General features: G+C 38.9%; 2 protein-coding genes across 2 annotated transcripts in view; both read left to right on the top strand.

The window, feature by feature from the left end:
• LOC129266650 (uncharacterized protein CXorf65 homolog) overlaps positions 1 to 5,336 on the top strand; it is an 11,732-nt gene extending 6,396 nt beyond the window's left edge. Inside the window, exons 3-5 of the mRNA XM_054904486.2 lie at positions 1,179 to 1,295; positions 2,484 to 2,558; positions 3,236 to 5,336. Of these exons, the coding sequence (XP_054760461.2) occupies positions 1,179 to 1,295; positions 2,484 to 2,558; positions 3,236 to 3,402 (359 nt within the window). The 3' untranslated portion in view covers positions 3,403 to 5,336. The remainder of the gene's footprint in view (positions 1 to 1,178; positions 1,296 to 2,483; positions 2,559 to 3,235) is intronic.
• A 5,106-nt stretch (positions 5,337 to 10,442) lies between these two features.
• Positions 10,443 to 17,411, top strand: LOC135155180 (heat shock 70 kDa protein IV-like). Its single transcript, XM_064104020.1, has 3 exons — positions 10,443 to 10,836; positions 11,745 to 11,956; positions 14,581 to 17,411. Exons 2-3 carry the CDS (start codon positions 11,775 to 11,777, stop codon positions 16,298 to 16,300), a joined length of 1,902 nt encoding a protein of 633 aa, XP_063960090.1. The 5' UTR covers positions 10,443 to 10,836; positions 11,745 to 11,774; the 3' UTR covers positions 16,301 to 17,411.
• Positions 17,412 to 17,490: the final 79 nt, after the last annotated feature.

Raw genomic sequence — 17,490 nt, 5'->3', positions numbered from 1 at the left:
ATAATGACAGTCATGACAATGAAAGGAAACTACTGGAAGGCAATTTTAAACAAATGGGTTTTTAGAGTAATTTTGAAATTATCGATATTTGAAATACTACGAATGGAATATGGCAACTAATTCCACAAGGATGGCCCAGCATGTGCAAATGACCGATCCCCCCATGATTTCTTGGATTTAGGAACTGTAAGCAATTTTGAATCGGAAGATCTTAAACGTCGAGGAGGATTGTATGGCATCAACAAATTAACATTATATTCTGGGGCAGATCCATGGATGCAGTGAAAAACTAACAATAATAACTTAAATACACTACGGTACTCGATGGGTAACCAATGCAGTGAGGACAGAACGCTGCCATATCCCTAATGGGAATCTGGCCTGCTATATGAGCCAAGCTGCTAGTCTTGACTTCTATCCTCCCCTTATTAAAATTTGTTTCCTTTTTTAAATTCTGATTTCGGAGAAAAACTAGGCAGAGACACACAAAAAGTTTTCCCAACTTCGTAAACATTTAGCGTTCGATAACTTGAATTTGATAGGATTGTCATAATCAATATTCATTCTCTTTCTTCTGCGTTGTCACACCTCTATCCTTTTTTATCTGTATAGTTCTCATTTCTTTTAAACTCACAATACTTGTATATATTACTGGATATCACATGTAATTATAGTTATTTAAAGGATAATGGCGTTTGGTTCTTTTTACGTCTATATTCATAACGCTTTAAAGGTTTATTAGTAGCTTCTTTAGCATTTTGAAAGATATTTTTATTGGTTTTTAATATTCCACGCAAACACGTTCAATATCAAAATATGTCAAATTCTATATTGTTTAAAAAATGTTCATAACTCGTCCAATCGTTAGCGTGATTATTATCACTGAATTGGTGATATAATCTAGATAAGATACTTTACACATTTCTGTTTTATTCTTATTATCTTGAATTCAATTACATTTATTTTTTAACAGTTGAAGTAGATCTGTCGGATCAGGAAGGGAATATCAAACATCTCAGCGAATCACCTCAGAGGTACGCCAACGAGGTCCTCAAAGAAAGGGAATCATTCGTTCTCATCAAAGTCACTAAAATGGTGATATCATCTAGATTAAATACTTTACACATTTCTGTTTTATTCTTATTATCTTGAATTCAATTACATTTATTTTTTAACAGTTGAAGTAGATCTGTCGGATCAGGAAGGGAATATCAAACATCTCAGCGAATCACCTCAGAGGTACGCCAACGAGGTCCTCAAAGAAAGGGAATCATTCGTTCTCATCAAAGTCGAAAGTAAGTTCTCTCTTTTTTGTTTAAATCTAGTAATAATAATGATAATTATGATTTACAATGTAGGTGATATTATCGTATATTAACACCTCTATGTCAGAAGCCTCTTAAAGCGCTCTGAAATAATATATATGCCAAGCTTTGCCAACCTGCATGAATGCAGCATAATTACCATGGCGACAGCAGAGCTGCTGTAACGTGCTCAGCATTTCAAGGAATAATTTCCGTGTACCTCACCTGGGTTGAGTGCATCAAAATATGCATAAATATCTTGCTGAAGGAAAGTAATGTCTGGAGTAGGCCTAATGACATGGCTGAGGATTTGAACCCAAGTCCCCATGAAACGGGGTTCAGAACCACTACACCGTTTAACATTCGACCATAATTGGGAAATTTTCACTAAAAAGTGTAGCAAAGCGTGTAGAGCATAATATAATGGAGATTACAACGAAAAAAATCAAGGAAATAAATATATCGTGGATCATTTATATACATGCATATGTCATACACGTGTATTTTATCATTTGAACGCATATAGATAATAGTGAACAATTTGCAAGTACATCTTAGTATGTGTTCGCCTTTCAAACAGACAGGAAATAATGAAATTTGACAGATTTCCTCACCATTAAAGCATGGAGAGAGAACGCAATAGACATACAATGCAAACAAAATATTAGTATTTCAGCTTCCCATAATTGTAGGACAGAGCGAAAGACCATATGACCTAAGTTAAACTGGACTCTAGAAAACGGGGCAATACAATTTATGACTATTTCATCATGTTCAATTGTTCACCATGTTCACGGTTTGTGCAATACACGAACAGAAAAACTTGAAAAGTGGAGGAAACTTTAAACTATAATCATTCAATGTTATAAGTGCAAAATAATATATCTCCAATAGCAATTTAAATATCGTATATCTTGTAATCGTTGCTTTGTTCATAATGCAAATCATTATACATGATAAATCCTTATGGTTATGTCATTATATTTATGAAGCTATATTATTTGTGCTTGTATAGCTTGCATAAATTTGTAAAGATTGTTATGAGACATAAAACCTTCGAAATATTATTCTGAATCTGAATTATGTATTTCATTAATTCAGGTCTGGTCATTGTGGATGCCGCATATTCCCTGTCATTATTTAAATGTATCTTCCTTGTTTTGTTTTTTTTTCTCACAGAAAACGACGTATCATCCAAACCTCATTACATTCCTTTACTGAACGACAACGAGGCCATCGATGCTGCCTTTTTAGGTAAAATAAAATTCATAATTCATTCATTTCTCACTCTTATATAGGCTATAGTCACATAAACCTACTTCATATTTTCAATAGAATATAAGTTTTCGAAATTTCGAGCGGGGGGGGGGGGGGGGGGGGGCAACTGCCCATGCTCATTTACTTTATGAATTCATACCTCCATGAAACAAAATCTACTCATTAGGATTTGATATTTTTTGCATGTTTCTCGCACATCAGAGAAGGAAAAGGTTTAATTTTAGGCCTACATGTTATATTAAATAAAAAACATCTTGGATCCTGGATTTATTACGTGTGTGCGTGCGTTTGTGCAGGGGCAACAGCTCCAAAACAGCAGAGCCTGACGTAGAAATTCTCCATACCAAAGTCCGACTTTTAAGTCCATGCATACAGTCGAACAGACATTCTTTTTTTTTTAATTTAAACGCAATAGGGCGTAGGCTGGTTTGAGCATGGGGGTGGGGTGCACATATTGGGGAGGTGGAACTAAAGTTGGAAAAATCAGCTGTTGTAAGCAAACAGGGGACGTGCTCTTCCAGCCTATGCCCTTGGAAACGTTTTTATACATATCATTTTGTGTTTACTGAACATAAAAGGAGCTTTATTTATTACAAACAAGCATCAACTTTCTTTATTTTCATCGTTAATTTCCTCACTTTAAATCTACACAGCTCGGCTTTCAACGAAAGAGAACCTCAGCCTGTCCAGTGGAAAGACAACCGGCAAGAAGAAGAGTAACAGGAATGCCGATAGAGGGCGCGATTCACAACGCGGTCGAACGGGTGCCAAGTCAACGACACCAACGGGTCGACGAAAACAGAGCCAAGATAGAAAATAACATCATCTAAATGAACACTTATCAGCAGTTAATGAAAATTTAGCTTCATTAAAGTAATATGTGCGTCTGCTGTCATGGAAAATGGAATTTGTTGACGAGACTTTGAGAGAAGGATTTGACATTCCTGTAATGGATACATCGTCCGCCTCTGAAAGGGAGGTCGTGGGTTCGATACTCGGCCGAGTCGTACTTATAAATGGGACCTTCTGCCTTCCTGCTAGGCACTCAGCATTTAGCTTGGAGAAGGGCAATAATAATATATCATGTTATTCAAGGCCCACTGGTAGAACATTTTTTTTTTTACTTAAGTGGCTACCATTTCCCGGTAGATAAACTATTTTATTATTTTTATCACTATTGATATTATTATCATAATGATAATTATTATTGATGATAATTATTATTATCATTATCAACATTATCATTATTTTTATTATTACTATTATCTTTTTTGAAAAGTACCCATATACCATCGGGAAATCCTTGCAGAGGAAATAGTTTTAGTATTATAGTAATACCTCGCCTGAGTGACGTAAATGCTTTATTTTATCGTTGACCAACCTCGCGGTCATTATCATGATTTATGATAGCCGGTGTATTTTCCCGAGATATTCCTCTCAATCAAACGGGAAATGGTAGAAGGAGGGGCATGGCCGTACGCATGACTTTTTTGTTGGGGATGGGGCAGCATGCGTAAACTTTTTCGAAAAAAAAGTCAAAAGCCGCTTTTGCATTCTGTAAAGTGAAATTAAAGGACTCCGTGCATACGTTTTGTGAATTTTGTGAACATTTTCAGTAATTCCTCCCCCCCCCCCAAGATTTAAGAGTGACTAAAAGTCGGACTTAAATTCCCAGTTGTGTGTCGTAATATATAAACGCACTAAATCGCATTGATCGAAATCATGCTCAGATGAGGACAGCTTTTGCATTTTCTAATCAAGGAGAACGTGCTTTAAGTCAGGGGCAGTGTAACATATTTGGAGGAGGGGGGGGGGGGGGGCGATGGGGGGCTGACCATGCCAAAAATCACAATCAGATGGTAATTTATGAAGCCCCACCTCCGGTACCGCGGCCCCTTTAAAGGTCAAGTCCACCCCAGGAAAATGTTGACTTGAATAAATAGAGAAAAATCAAACTAGCATAGTGCTAAAAATTTCATCAAAATCGGATGTAAAATAAGAAAGTTATGACATTTTAAAGTTTCGCTTATTTTTCACAAAACAGTGATATGCATGAGTCAGTCAATGATGTCCATCACTCACTATTTCTTTTGTTTTTTATTGTTTGAATTAAACAATATTTTATTTTTTATAGATTTGACAATAAGGACCAACTTGACTGAACCATTTAGTATTAAACAATGCTAATTCCACATGTTCAGGGAGGAATCACTTGACAATGAGGAGAAAATTAGAATATTTCATATTTCATATAATAAAATACAAAAGAAATAGTGAGTGAGTGATGTCATCAGTTCCCTCATTTGTATACCCACCAGGATGTGCATATACTGTTTTGTGAAATTAAGCGAAACTTTAAAATGTCATAACTTCCTTATTTTACATCCGATTTTGATGAAATTTCCAGTGCTATGCTTGTTGGATTTTTCTCTTTTTATTCAAATCAACTTATTGTTGGGGTGGACTTGTCCTTTAAGTATCATGTGCGTTTCGGAACCTATAGGTTGACTTTATATCACTCTTAACCCTTTGTGATTTACCACCGATTTAGGTCTAATATGTGATGATCTCATTTGTTTTCAATGCTGTAGTATAAGCCAAGTAAATGAAAAAAAATCACCGTCTAGGTGAAGGTGATAGTTTTAAAATAATGCTTCGAACAATCAAAATATTTGTAAATAAAGATTTATATTAATGATTTTTTACGATATTATAGAATAATAAATGAACTTTAACAACGATAGATGAACAACTAAACAATGTCTTTATAGTTCTGTTTTTTCCTTCATATTTTGTATTATTTTAGCGGGGAGGGGGTGGTCGTCTTGCCCTATAGTATCAAAACGCTCTGATGATTTAATTGAATAAAAAAGAAACCCAAAATAAAATGCTGATAAAACACTCCCCAGATTACATTTTAGTAGACTATGGGCCCAGTTTTATAAAATTTGCTATAATAACAGATCGAAAATAACATTTAAAGGCTACCGAAATCATTCAACCTGATTGGCTAATAGCAAATTTGTAAAAAAAAACCAACTAAATAATGTTGATATGTTATCATAACAAGCATTTTATGAAACGGTATCCAGATTTGTAAATCGTGATACCGTATACCGTGTACGTTTTGATATGAGCCTTTGTTTCAGGAGTCTGCACAATAATTTGTTTTTCAGGAAAGAGGTGCAGGGGACGATTTTTGACTGGGGTGCTGATGTAAATTTAAAAAGAAGGGAAAAAAGTTTTCACAACAGAATGGAAAAGAAATTGGTCCCGAGAAATTTGAAAAGACAATAAAAAAAGGGGGGGGGGGGTTCACTACCAATGTCATTGGTACATTTTTACACATCTTCCAGAATACCTGGGGATGCTGCCTATGGTGAATAATTGAATAATACACGCAGCACCCCGAGGGAATATTTGGGGGGGTGCTTCAATCAGCACCCCAGCACCCCCGCTTCCCAGGGCCATGGCGACGGGGGTGGGGGGTGAGGTGAATGGTTTTGAATCTGACTGGTCCAACCGAAGTCAATATCATTCTGTCATGAAGCAACTGCCTGTGGCATCAGACAGTAAAGCATGCGAAATATTCAGCGGGTACATATTAGTTACCTACCCCGCAATTCCCCGTGAGCTAAGGGGTTCGATCCCGTCATTCTGCGATTATCATGATTATACATGAAGTCCTAATCCAGTTGAATGATGCAAAACCGCTTCGATTTATTGTTAAAACGTTTTTTAGCACATGGGACTGAAAACGATTGAGAAGCTAATTTAGCAGATGATCAAGGCAGGGATGTAACTATGAGGAGGCGGGGCGGGGACCATCCAATTTTATTTTTCAGATAACTTAAAATAAAGGAGGGCATTAAGAACATAATTATGTTTAGAAAAGGAAGATAATTGAACTGCTGAACAAAAGAGAGTATAATTAACAGAGGCCTGGGGCCCGTATAATACAAAGCTTAGCAATGATCGTATTTTTTTTGTTGTTCACGATTGATTGCATTGACTACAATCAATCGCAAAAAAGCAAGTGTACGATTAATCGATAACTTTTGTATAACAGGACCTTGGTCTTCTAAATACTTTTTTGATCTAATTGAGAAGAAAATGACTGTCTAGCCCCCTTTCAAAATAAAAAAGTGGCACCCTGTTGTAATACGAATAGCTTAATGAAACCCCATATGGAGAGAGATAGGGGGGGGGGGAGCGAGACAGAGAGAGAGAGAGAAAGAGAGGGGGGAGAGAAAGAGGGGGGAGGGGTCCGATCAGAGAGAGATGGGGGGGGGGGGGTTCTAAAAATATGTGGCAGTGCCACAATTCCATCAGGTGAAGATATTAACATGTTTTATCAGGAGTTCATTGCACTTTATACTATCCTAAATGTATGGTCGGATACCATAGAATGGCCGACATAATAGATTAAAATAGGTTGCGGAACAAGTTTGAAACTGTGCAGGTGTGTGTTTGGCATAAACATGCATAATTATAGAACAATAGTAATTTCCATGTTTTTTTATAAATAGATGATTACTGACAAAAAGTGTGTTTGTGTTTGAGTGTGCAGGGATGTTGGGGGTTCCTACCCCCCCCTCCAGTTCCGGCTATTTTTTGTGTAGGAGCTGTACGACAAAAAGGGGATTTCATGTTGTTTTCAATGACATAAAAGACTCTTCAATCAAAACATCCCTTATTTTGGTATTCTTCATCCTTTTATGTCTTGTTCTCATCTCATCTTTATATAACTTTGAAAACCAAGGGGAGCGATGGCTGTCCTACCTCCTCTATCACGCACCGTGAAGCCGCCCCTGATATTGCTATCGCCCTCCCCCTCTGTCAAGAATGGAATGTTTTTGAATGGCTAAGACCTTCGACACACTTTCATTAATGACATCGATTCCTCTATGGAGGAATCTCTTATTCCTTATTCTCTCTCGCTCTTCCTCCCAATCTCTGTATGGCCCTTTCACATCTGCCTGGCACTCTCTCTCTCATTTCCTTCCCCTTCCTTTCCTTATCTCCTATCTCCCCCTCTCTCTCCCTCTCTCTGCCTGACCCTCTCTTTCCATCCCTTGTTCTTTCTCCTTCTGTGCTTCTCCTCCTCTGACTCTCTCTCCCCATCTCGTGTTCTTTCTTCTATAACTGTGGCACTGTCCTTATCCCTCTCTCCCGATATCTATATTATTTCCCCCCTTTACCATAACCCTAATCAACATACATCCCTCCCTCTCTCTCTCCCCCTCTCTCCTTCTCTCTCTCTCCCTCTCTATTTCCCCCCTTTCCTATATCTCTTACTCCTCATTGTTATTTCCATTCTCTCCCTTAACCTGTTTTAATGACTCGACAACCAGCTGATACGTCTGATAGTGTTTGACGGGGTTATGATAGAGTGAGCAGAGGGATGGAATGTTCTTGAATGACATTGACCTTTACACATGTTCCAGTAACACCAGCGAATCCGACTTCAGACCGATATAGGCTTACGTTATGAGGGTATTTTCGCAATCACTATGCAGACGCTTTCTACAACACAAATAAATCTTTTGTCAAAACCCTTTCAATAACAGACTTACTTTTGTCGAACATCGATGAATCAAAACACCAGTGTCGCCCTAGTCTGCTATGCAGACTCTGAATGGCTCGTGAAGTGGGATCTGCAACTGGTTTGCGAAGCAAACCAGCCTGAAAGGGCGAGCGAAGCGAGCCACTTCTGCAGCCTCAGTAGACCTAGTCTGCTATGCAGACTCGTTGAATCAGCTGAGGTACACACACTGCAGATGTGGGTCTACATTTGTAGACTAGTGTCGCCCTGGCAATATTTGCAATTTCTCGTCAGGTCCGAATGTTCGGACGATCTGCTGTCCCAGTCCACCAACCTTGAACCTCTCAGCTGTCCATTGTCATTTGACTCACATTTTCAAAGGAACCGGTGTGTTGTAGAAAGCGTTTGCATAGTGATTGCGAATAATCTATTATATCAATGACAGAGCTCCTGTTGGTTTAGATTCAGATTTGTTGGTGTAAGCAAGGCTTTTACCCAGGAATAATGTTTAGTGTGAATGGCTAGTGGGCTAAAGCGTGAGTGCATTGTTACTTATTTACATCCCGCACTCTTTCCTCTGCGATAATAGCCATTTTTCTTTTGCTAGTATCAGTGACATAATTTTATCATTATTATCAACATTCCCCTTTGATCTTCCTCGTCGTCCTCCTTTTTTCCATCATCATCACCACCATCATCACCACTATACCACCACCATCAACACCACCACCACTATTCATCAACATCACCACAACCTCTACCAGCACCACCTCCACCCCTACCATCACCCCTCCAACACCTTTACCACCACTAGCACTACCACCATCACCACTACAACCACCATAAACATATGGGGGTGGGGTCAGAAAAAAATGATGTTGCGTTTGGGGCAGTTTTGAAGATATACAACAAATGCCTTTTCTCTTTAAAGGACAAGTCCACCCCAACAAAAAGTTGATTTGAATAAAAAGAGAAAAATTCAACAAGTATAATATTGAAAATTTCATCAAAATCGGAAGTAAAATAAGAAAGTTATGACATTTTAAAATTTCGCTTAATTTCACAAAACAGTTGTATGCACATCCTGGGGAGCGTTTCATCAATATTTTTGTCCGACAAGTTGTCAGATCTGACATCTTTCCATGATTCTGATTGGCTGGGAGGCATTGTTCCTATGGTAACTGTCGGATAAAATGGGACTTGTCGGATAAAACGTCCGACAAGTCTTTTCATGAAACGCCCACCTGGTCTGTGTGCAAATGAGGGAACTGATGACGTCACTCACTCACTATTCCTTTTGTAGTTTATTATCTGAAATATGAAATATTCTAATTTTCTCCTCATTGTCCTGTGAAGAAAAGTTTTATTCCTCCCTGAATATGTGAAATTACCATTGTTTAAACACTTTATGGTTCAGTTAAGAAGGTCCTCATTGACAAATCTGTAAGAATTGAAATATTGTATAATTCAAACAATAAGAAACAAAATAAATAGTGAGTGAGGAACATCATCGACTCTCACATTTGCAAATCACTGAACAGTGTATATAGTGTATATAGTGTTTTGTGAAAAATAAGCACAACTTTAAAATGTCATAACATTCTTATTTTACATCCGATTTTGATGAAATTTTCAGCGTTATGCTTGTTTGATTTTTCATTATTGATTCTAATTAACATTTTTCTGGGGTGGACTTGGCCTTTAATAAGTCGTCTTCATGAGATTTAATCAGCCTTTCGTCTTACCCCGTGCTCATCGTAGGCGTAAATTAATGAAAATATGGAGTTATTGTATTTGTTTAAAGAGAAATGCCAGTAGTTGCAGTAAACACTGATTTCATGAGAAAGTCTGTAAAACCAGGCTTAATTGTCAGTATATCATCGAAGATCTAGATCTGGTACAGTTACATAAACTGAACTTTGTGAAATCTTGAAATCTATGCTGAAAAATGTTCACACTGAGGATCACCAACACAGATAGGCACACGTGGGACAGTGTATTATTATTCCTAGAATAAAGACCCGACGGAAGTGACCGAATCCGCGCTTATTTTGCTTATTTCTCAGCAATTACATAATTTCTTCCAGAATCCTTTGGCCCATATTTTTTATTCATACAAACAGACACTTGGGTGGTCATTATATTAGATTCTGTAAAAATTCATTTTGAGATCGTTACCAAAACTGGAATTTATCTTTAAGGGGAGGGTGGGTGGGATTCTTAATGGGCCCGACCTCCCTATCTTACGATGCGTCGCTACGCCATTTCCCTTTGTCGCTTTTCTATATTAATGCCTTCGTATGAATCACTGCACCGTCAGATTACGGATGGCATCATAAATAGATGCCAGCCCGGGCGGGCCGGAGAATGATCTCGAATGAGACTGCGGGGAGTAATATATAGAGCAAGCATTCTTGTCGTTCTTTAGTTTGTAAACTAGCATCTAGCAAAGAGATTAACTTCAACATCCATTCAGGCTGAGTCTGAGAAGATCGCAGCAGGGCGTTCACAGTCCCACATCATCATTTAAGAGGAGGCATTTTATTTTTCGAAAGACAGATTTCGTACTGCCCATCGAACAAGGGGAGAAATTTTTTTGAGAGATAAAGAAACGCATTCAACATAATTATTTGCTGTTGTTTGTTCCGTGGGAATAAAAAGGAATTTACACAAGCAATATTTGATCATTTTGCAGGCCTATAATCGAAGGTAAGGATAATTTGTTTACATTTTTGTTACTTGTAAATTTTGGTAAATAAAGAGGCTTTTAATAGGAGGAAATTATAATTTGTAAACAAATTTCGGCATTACTCCTATGTGTTTAAGATCGTATGCTCGATCTGTAAAGAAAATCATAAGTCAGAAAAAAATGGAGCCAGTGGGATTCGAACCTGCCATCTACTGCTTTCCGGGCAGCGACTTAACCACCAGGCCACTCTGGTTCACGGCTAAATCACGATGGACTGGAATTCAAATACCCTCAATCCTCTTCTTTCTGACTCATTAATATGCAAATGCAGGCCGCCGTGGACAATATATTTCTATCCTAATGCGTCCCCTATACAGCATACTTATTTTTATTTAAATATCACAACATTGCCTCTGGATGCAATGTCAAGAGTTCTCCTCTATTATTTTAACATGTTGCAGAAAAGGGTTGATTTGGTTAGAAAAAAATGATTTTTCAAAAAATAAAATGAACATGTACTGAAAATACGAAGACTGCCGACTACTATGTTATGCCGAATGAATGTGAATTGATTTGAAACTGAACTATATAGTAAAAAACATTGATAAAATTGCCAAAAAAATGTGCAGGCCAGATATGGTACAACTTTCCTAAAAGCTGCGAGAGCAGCAAAGCGAGCGAGCTAAAATTTTGTTTGGTTATTTATTGGGACTTTAATGTGTTTGGTTTTGGAACTCACCGTTGATTTGGAATTGGATGTAGGTTTTTCGCAACGCCCAACCAGACTACAAACTGTTCAGAGCAGACAGTGCGAATAAATAGGACAATAGGCCTACTTTATGCATTTTGTAACCATGGTAACAGCGTGAAACTTATTTGAACAACAAACTGTCAAAACCACAAACTGTCAAAACTTTTCCCTTTTCAGAGATAAGGGGTTCACATAAGAGGGTCAAGGATGTCAAACCCGAAAGCGATCGGTATTGATCTAGGAACCACGTACTCCTGTGTGGGTGTGTTTCAGAACGGAAGGGTGGAGATCATCGCCAATGACCAAGGTAACAGAACCACGCCCAGTTACGTGGCTTTCACCGATACGGAGAGGTTGATCGGAGATGCGGCGAAGAACCAAGTTGCAATGTGAGTATAGCAACTGAGATATATACAGTTCGTCCCACAAAAAAAGGCAACCCTCTCTCAGAGATAGATTTCACAATTATCACATTTGTTTTTACTATGAATTTGATATTTATGGTAAAAGTGGAATCTCATCTTTAATTTTTGACAAACAGCTTAGTAAATCATTCACGCATGCCAGATTACAAACAATAAATATTAAGGCCTATTAGAAACAATTTCCGCAGAAACTCAGATGTTAATCTGAATCCACTCCCATTTCAGGGATCAGTGGGAGGAACTTTACCAAAGAATACAAAAGAAATGTTAATGAGCCAATCCTCGAATAAGAACGGTTGTCGTATCACGAACCAATCTTGTTCAATTTTTCTGCGCAACATGATTTTGACATTAAAATGTCAAACCCGCCTTGCTCATGAATGCGTAAAGACAAGTGTTCGTCGCATATTAGGTATGAAAGTGTAGAGGAATAATTGAATTGTATGAAGATGTAGTAAATGAAATATCATAATTAATTTGCCTTTGAAGAAAAAGAGATGTGGGAATCCCGGTTTCCTATTTTTTGGGACGCACTGTACATCTTCCAGCATAGTATGCGAATGGAGGTGATGATTGTGGTGATGTGGAGCTATTGGAGTGCACACAGCAAAAACTGTGGTGTTAACCGGTGTACATAGAGGACCACACCAGTTATTTTACACCGGTGTTAAATTGGTGGTGTTAGTTTTACACCTATAGGTGTTATTACAACACCTATGGTTGTTACATTTACACTCTTTGGTGTTATGTTCAATCTCTAGGGTGTTATTTTAACACCTCAGGGTGTGGTCCTCTATTAACACCAACTGGTGTCAGTTTTAACACCACAGTTTTTACAGTGTGGTTGTTGGGTTGGGGTGAGGTAATAGAGTTGGGAGTGGTGATGTTGATAAGGATCGCCATGATGATGATGGTGGTGATGATGATGATGATGGTGATGGTGGTGATGGTGGTGATGTTGATGATGGTGGTGATGTTGATGATGGTGATTGATGGTTGATGATTACTAGGACAGTACTTGAACTGAATGATGATCCTAAGCACTGTTTAAAGACATTGAAATTTGTGAGATATTTCCTATTTTTGAGCAAGCGCCATGAGCGCCCAGCTGAGGCGGATACCGGCGCTATACAAGAACCCATCATCATCATCATCATCATCATGGTGATGATAGTGATGCTGCTGCTGATGGTGGTGATGATGACGATAATGGCGGTGATAAAGCTGATGGTAAAGATGATGGTAGTGGTGTTGATGGTGACGATAGTGATGCTGCTGATCTTGGTGGTGTTGGAAGTGATTGTGATGAAGATGATGGTGGTGGTGACGATGATGATGACGAATGGTGGTGATATTATGATGATGGTGGTGACGGTGATGATGATGTTGGAGGTGGTGATGACAGAAGTGATAATGATAGCGGTGGATGTATGCGGGGATGATGATGAGGATGCTCTTCAAGGACACATAGCCTACTGATATAAAGTCAAATCTTTTCTTCGGAAAATTGGCCCAGGATATCCCAGACAGACTATTAAAAGTCACTACTAAAAAAAGCACGATGATATCTAGATCGATCAGATTACCAATTAAGAAACTGCCTCAACCCCATGCCCTATGATTCGTGAGTACATAATTCACATTCAATAATAGGAGTAGAATGTAATAGATCGCGTATTGTTCAGAGGTCCAGCGTATTCATGACAGACACGACCACATTCTTAGCGTGCCAATACTGCCGGGTGAAGGATGGGGGGGGGGGGGGGGGCGCAAAGGGCATAGCAAAGATTTTGCTTAGAAGACAGGCATGGGGATGATGGGGGTCCGTGGAATTTCGTTGGGGGGGCACCCGGCCGAAGTAATTTTGAATTAACATACCAACTCCCCCACATCAAGTATACTGTATTGATTATAAGCCATGTGGAGTCATCATAAAATCGAAATGCTTTTCAATAAACCAAATACCAGTCAGTTTAGCCTGTTCAAATTATTCAAGGGGATGGATTTTAAAATGGGTATTGTTTAAAACCATTCAACTATATTGTCTAAATTATCTTGGAATATTTCTCAAAGAAATTTCTACATGATCTTTCTTAATTTTGTGTTTTCCCAATCCGACAGAGGCATTACCTGGATCGTTTACATTTATTTATCTGTTGATTAATTAATTAATTGATATATTTATGTATTCATTCATTTATTTATACCCCCTGTTATTAAGGAAAATGACAAATGAAATAATCTCTGACCTCTGTCCCTCTTTCATCAAATTGATATCTGATGATGTTACTTAATCTCCTGAGATGATCAAAGTCTTCATACACATGCTGTCCATCTTTCCTTCTTGAAAACAAGACAAGACCACGGAGACATTATTATGTACGAAAAGTGAAATAACTTCTCGGCATTTGGGGTCAGGTTTCATTTTTTTTAAATTCATTTCCTCCTGATATTCTTTGGTGTAATTCAATGATGAAACTACATCGAACTATTGATTTGATTTTTTCAGTTACGAAACTGCTGCTGTGATTAACCTGTTCTTATTTTAGATGCTCATTGTTGATTTATCGTTCCAATTGTACTTACAGGAATCCTAAAAACACAATATTCGACGCCAAGCGACTGATCGGACGTCGTTACGATGATGCAGCTGTGCAATCAGACATGAAGCACTGGCCTTTTACGGTCTACAACAATGGCGGCAAACCTATGCTGCAGGCGGAATACATGGGAGAGACGAAGCGCTTCGCTCCAGAAGAAATCAGCTCTATGGTCCTTACGAAGATGAGGGAGACCGCTGAAGCGTACCTCGGTTACAAGATCAACGACGCGGTTATAACCGTCCCGGCTTACTTTAACGATTCTCAGCGAACCGCAACCAAAGACGCGGGTAAGATTGCTGGCCTGAACGTCCTGCGTATCATCAATGAGCCTACCGCTGCCGCTCTGGCATACGGTTTAGACAAAAAGCTCCGCGGTGAGCAGAACGTTCTGATCTTCGACCTTGGTGGTGGAACCTTTGATGTTTCTATCTTGGCTATCGATGAGGGTATCTTTGAAGTCAAGTCAACTGCTGGCGATACTCATCTTGGCGGGGAGGACTTCGACAACCGAATGGTTAATCATCTTGTTGAGGAGTTTAAGAGGAAGAACAAGAAGGATATTCGTGGAAACGCCAGAGCTTTGAGGCGGTTGCGTACCGCTGCGGAACGTGCAAAACGCACTCTTTCTAGCAGTACCCAGGCAAGTATTGAGGTAGACTCCCTCTACGAAGGTATTGATTTTTACACCAGTGTGACCCGGGCAAGATTTGAAGAGCTCTGCTCGGATATGTTCAGAAAGTGCCTTGATCCGGTCGAACGCGCCATAGTAGATGCCAAACTTGACAAAATTCAGATCAACACTGTGGTCTTGGTCGGTGGGTCCACACGGATCCCGAAGATTCAGAAACTGCTGCAGGATTACCTGAATGGAAAAGAACTGAACAAGTCCATCAACCCAGACGAGGCTGTTGCCTATGGTGCAGCAGTTCAGGCTGCTATCCTGTCAGGTGACCAGAGTTCTGAGGTCAAAGATGTACTTTTGGTGGATGTTGCCCCATTGTCTCTGGGAATCGAGACCGCTGGTGGTGTAATGACCAAACTGATTGAACGCAATACCCGCATCCCAACCAAAGCTCAGCAGACCTTCACAACCTACGCAGATAACCAAAGCGCAGTCAGTATCCAGGTCTATGAAGGAGAACGCTCCATGACCAAAGACAACAACCTCCTTGGCAACTTCCAACTCTCTGGAATCCCTCCCGCACCGCGAGGCGTCCCTAAAATCGAGATCACATACGACATTGATGCTAATGGCATCCTCAACGTCACAGCCAAGGATGAGAGTACTGGTCGTACAAACAAAATCACTATCACCAACGACAAGGGTAGGCTGTCCAAGGCAGACATTGACAGGATGGTCAACGATGCCGAGAAGTACAAAGCTGAAGACGAAGCTCAATATGATCGTGTCTCCGCTCGGAACCAACTGGAGAGCTATGCTTTCAGTATGAAATCCACCGTCAATGATCCTGCCATCGAAGGCAAGCTATCTCCAGAAGACAAACAGACAATCCTCAAGGCTGTCGAAGACACTGTCCAGTGGCTGGAAAGCAACTCGCTGGCCGAGAAGGATGAGTTTAACTTTAAGATGGAGGAGTTGCAGAAGAAGTGTTCCCCCATCATGGCGAAGCTTCATCAAGGTAGCGGAGGTGGGGCACCCGGAGGGCAGCAATCTGAAGGGCCACGTGTCGAAGAGGTCGATTAATGTTACGCATTGAACTGTCCTGCATGGCTGTCATTGCTGATAGAAGCATGGTTCATTGCTTGCGAAATTTAAAGCTAATTGGCCGGTACTTTGGATCAAGAGGGCAAAGGGGGCAAGTGTACTCATGAGGATCTGACCTACTTTGGGGAACCTCTTTTGGGGCGTCTTAATTCGCAGAGACGGATGTAGGCAACCATTACGTGAATAAAAAAAAATTAATAAAGTTATGAAGAAATCAAGCTGTTATGTGATGGATGGCATTCTAACATCTTGTAACTATGTGTGTGTGAAAAGGATAACTGAAACTTGATCCCTACACCGTGAAATGGCGGTTATCGAGCAGAAAGTAAATATGAAACATTTTCTTCATCGAATCACGAGGATGCGTAATGATAATGATAAAGACTGTTGGTAGATCTTAAAATGTAACATAAACCAATCTAAATTTGTTTTATTGCAAATTTTTGGTCACATTTATCTAAAATTTAAGAAAATTCTAGTGGACGTAAACTAAGAAAAAGAAACGCAATGTTTATCAATATTTGTATACAACAGTAGGTAGGTGGATCTTTGTCAAAAGTGTGATTCATCTCTAGTAACGTCTCATCGTACTCACCATTTCCTAATATCATGAATATCCTATCAAATTATTCCTTTTGGCATATTTGGGGGGGGGGGGGGTAATCAATAAAAAAATCTATTTTTATTTTTGATGGTTTTAGTGCAGAATTACATTAATTAAAAAAAAAGTTCCCCTGATTTTACAAAAGCAGCTCCCAGCTGGTAAAGTATTTTAAAACTCATTATTTGGATATTTCTTTCTACAAAGATAAAAGGTCTTTAATGCATTTTTCTTAAAATTATACAAAGAAGTACAATGTATACCCCTAAGATAGAAAATATATATTTTTTCATAATTATTATACAACTGTGATGATTACTTTTATTCTTTATAGCAAAATAGATTCGTGTTAAAATGCATCTATTCTGTACTATTTTTAACACAATTGCATGACATTATGTTTTTATTTGTATAGTTTTGTTTATGAATATTATTTACTGCATCGCAGCAGAATAAAGAAATTAACGTATACTAATATCGAAATTGATATTCCGACGATATTTTTGAGAGGTCTGTTTTTTTAGTTCGTAGGCCTATTCTGGTAATATATTTGCAGAGAGAGAGAGAG

Source organism: Lytechinus pictus, chromosome 8, assembly GCF_037042905.1.
Source record: "Lytechinus pictus isolate F3 Inbred chromosome 8, Lp3.0, whole genome shotgun sequence".
NCBI lineage: Eukaryota > Metazoa > Echinodermata > Echinoidea > Temnopleuroida > Toxopneustidae > Lytechinus > Lytechinus pictus.
The sequence above is the reverse complement of the archived record's forward strand: the minus strand, read 5'-3'. Positions and strand labels throughout refer to the sequence as shown.

Bases quoted from the DNA above. Each gene is read 5' to 3' on its own strand.
- LOC135155180 (XM_064104020.1), top strand. From the start codon at position 11,775: ATGTCAAACCCGAAAGCGATCGGTATTGATCTAGGAACCACGTACTCC. The intron at 11,957-14,580 runs GTGAGTATAGCA...TTGTACTTACAG, and splicing joins GCGAAGAACCAAGTTGCAAT to GAATCCTAAAAACACAATAT.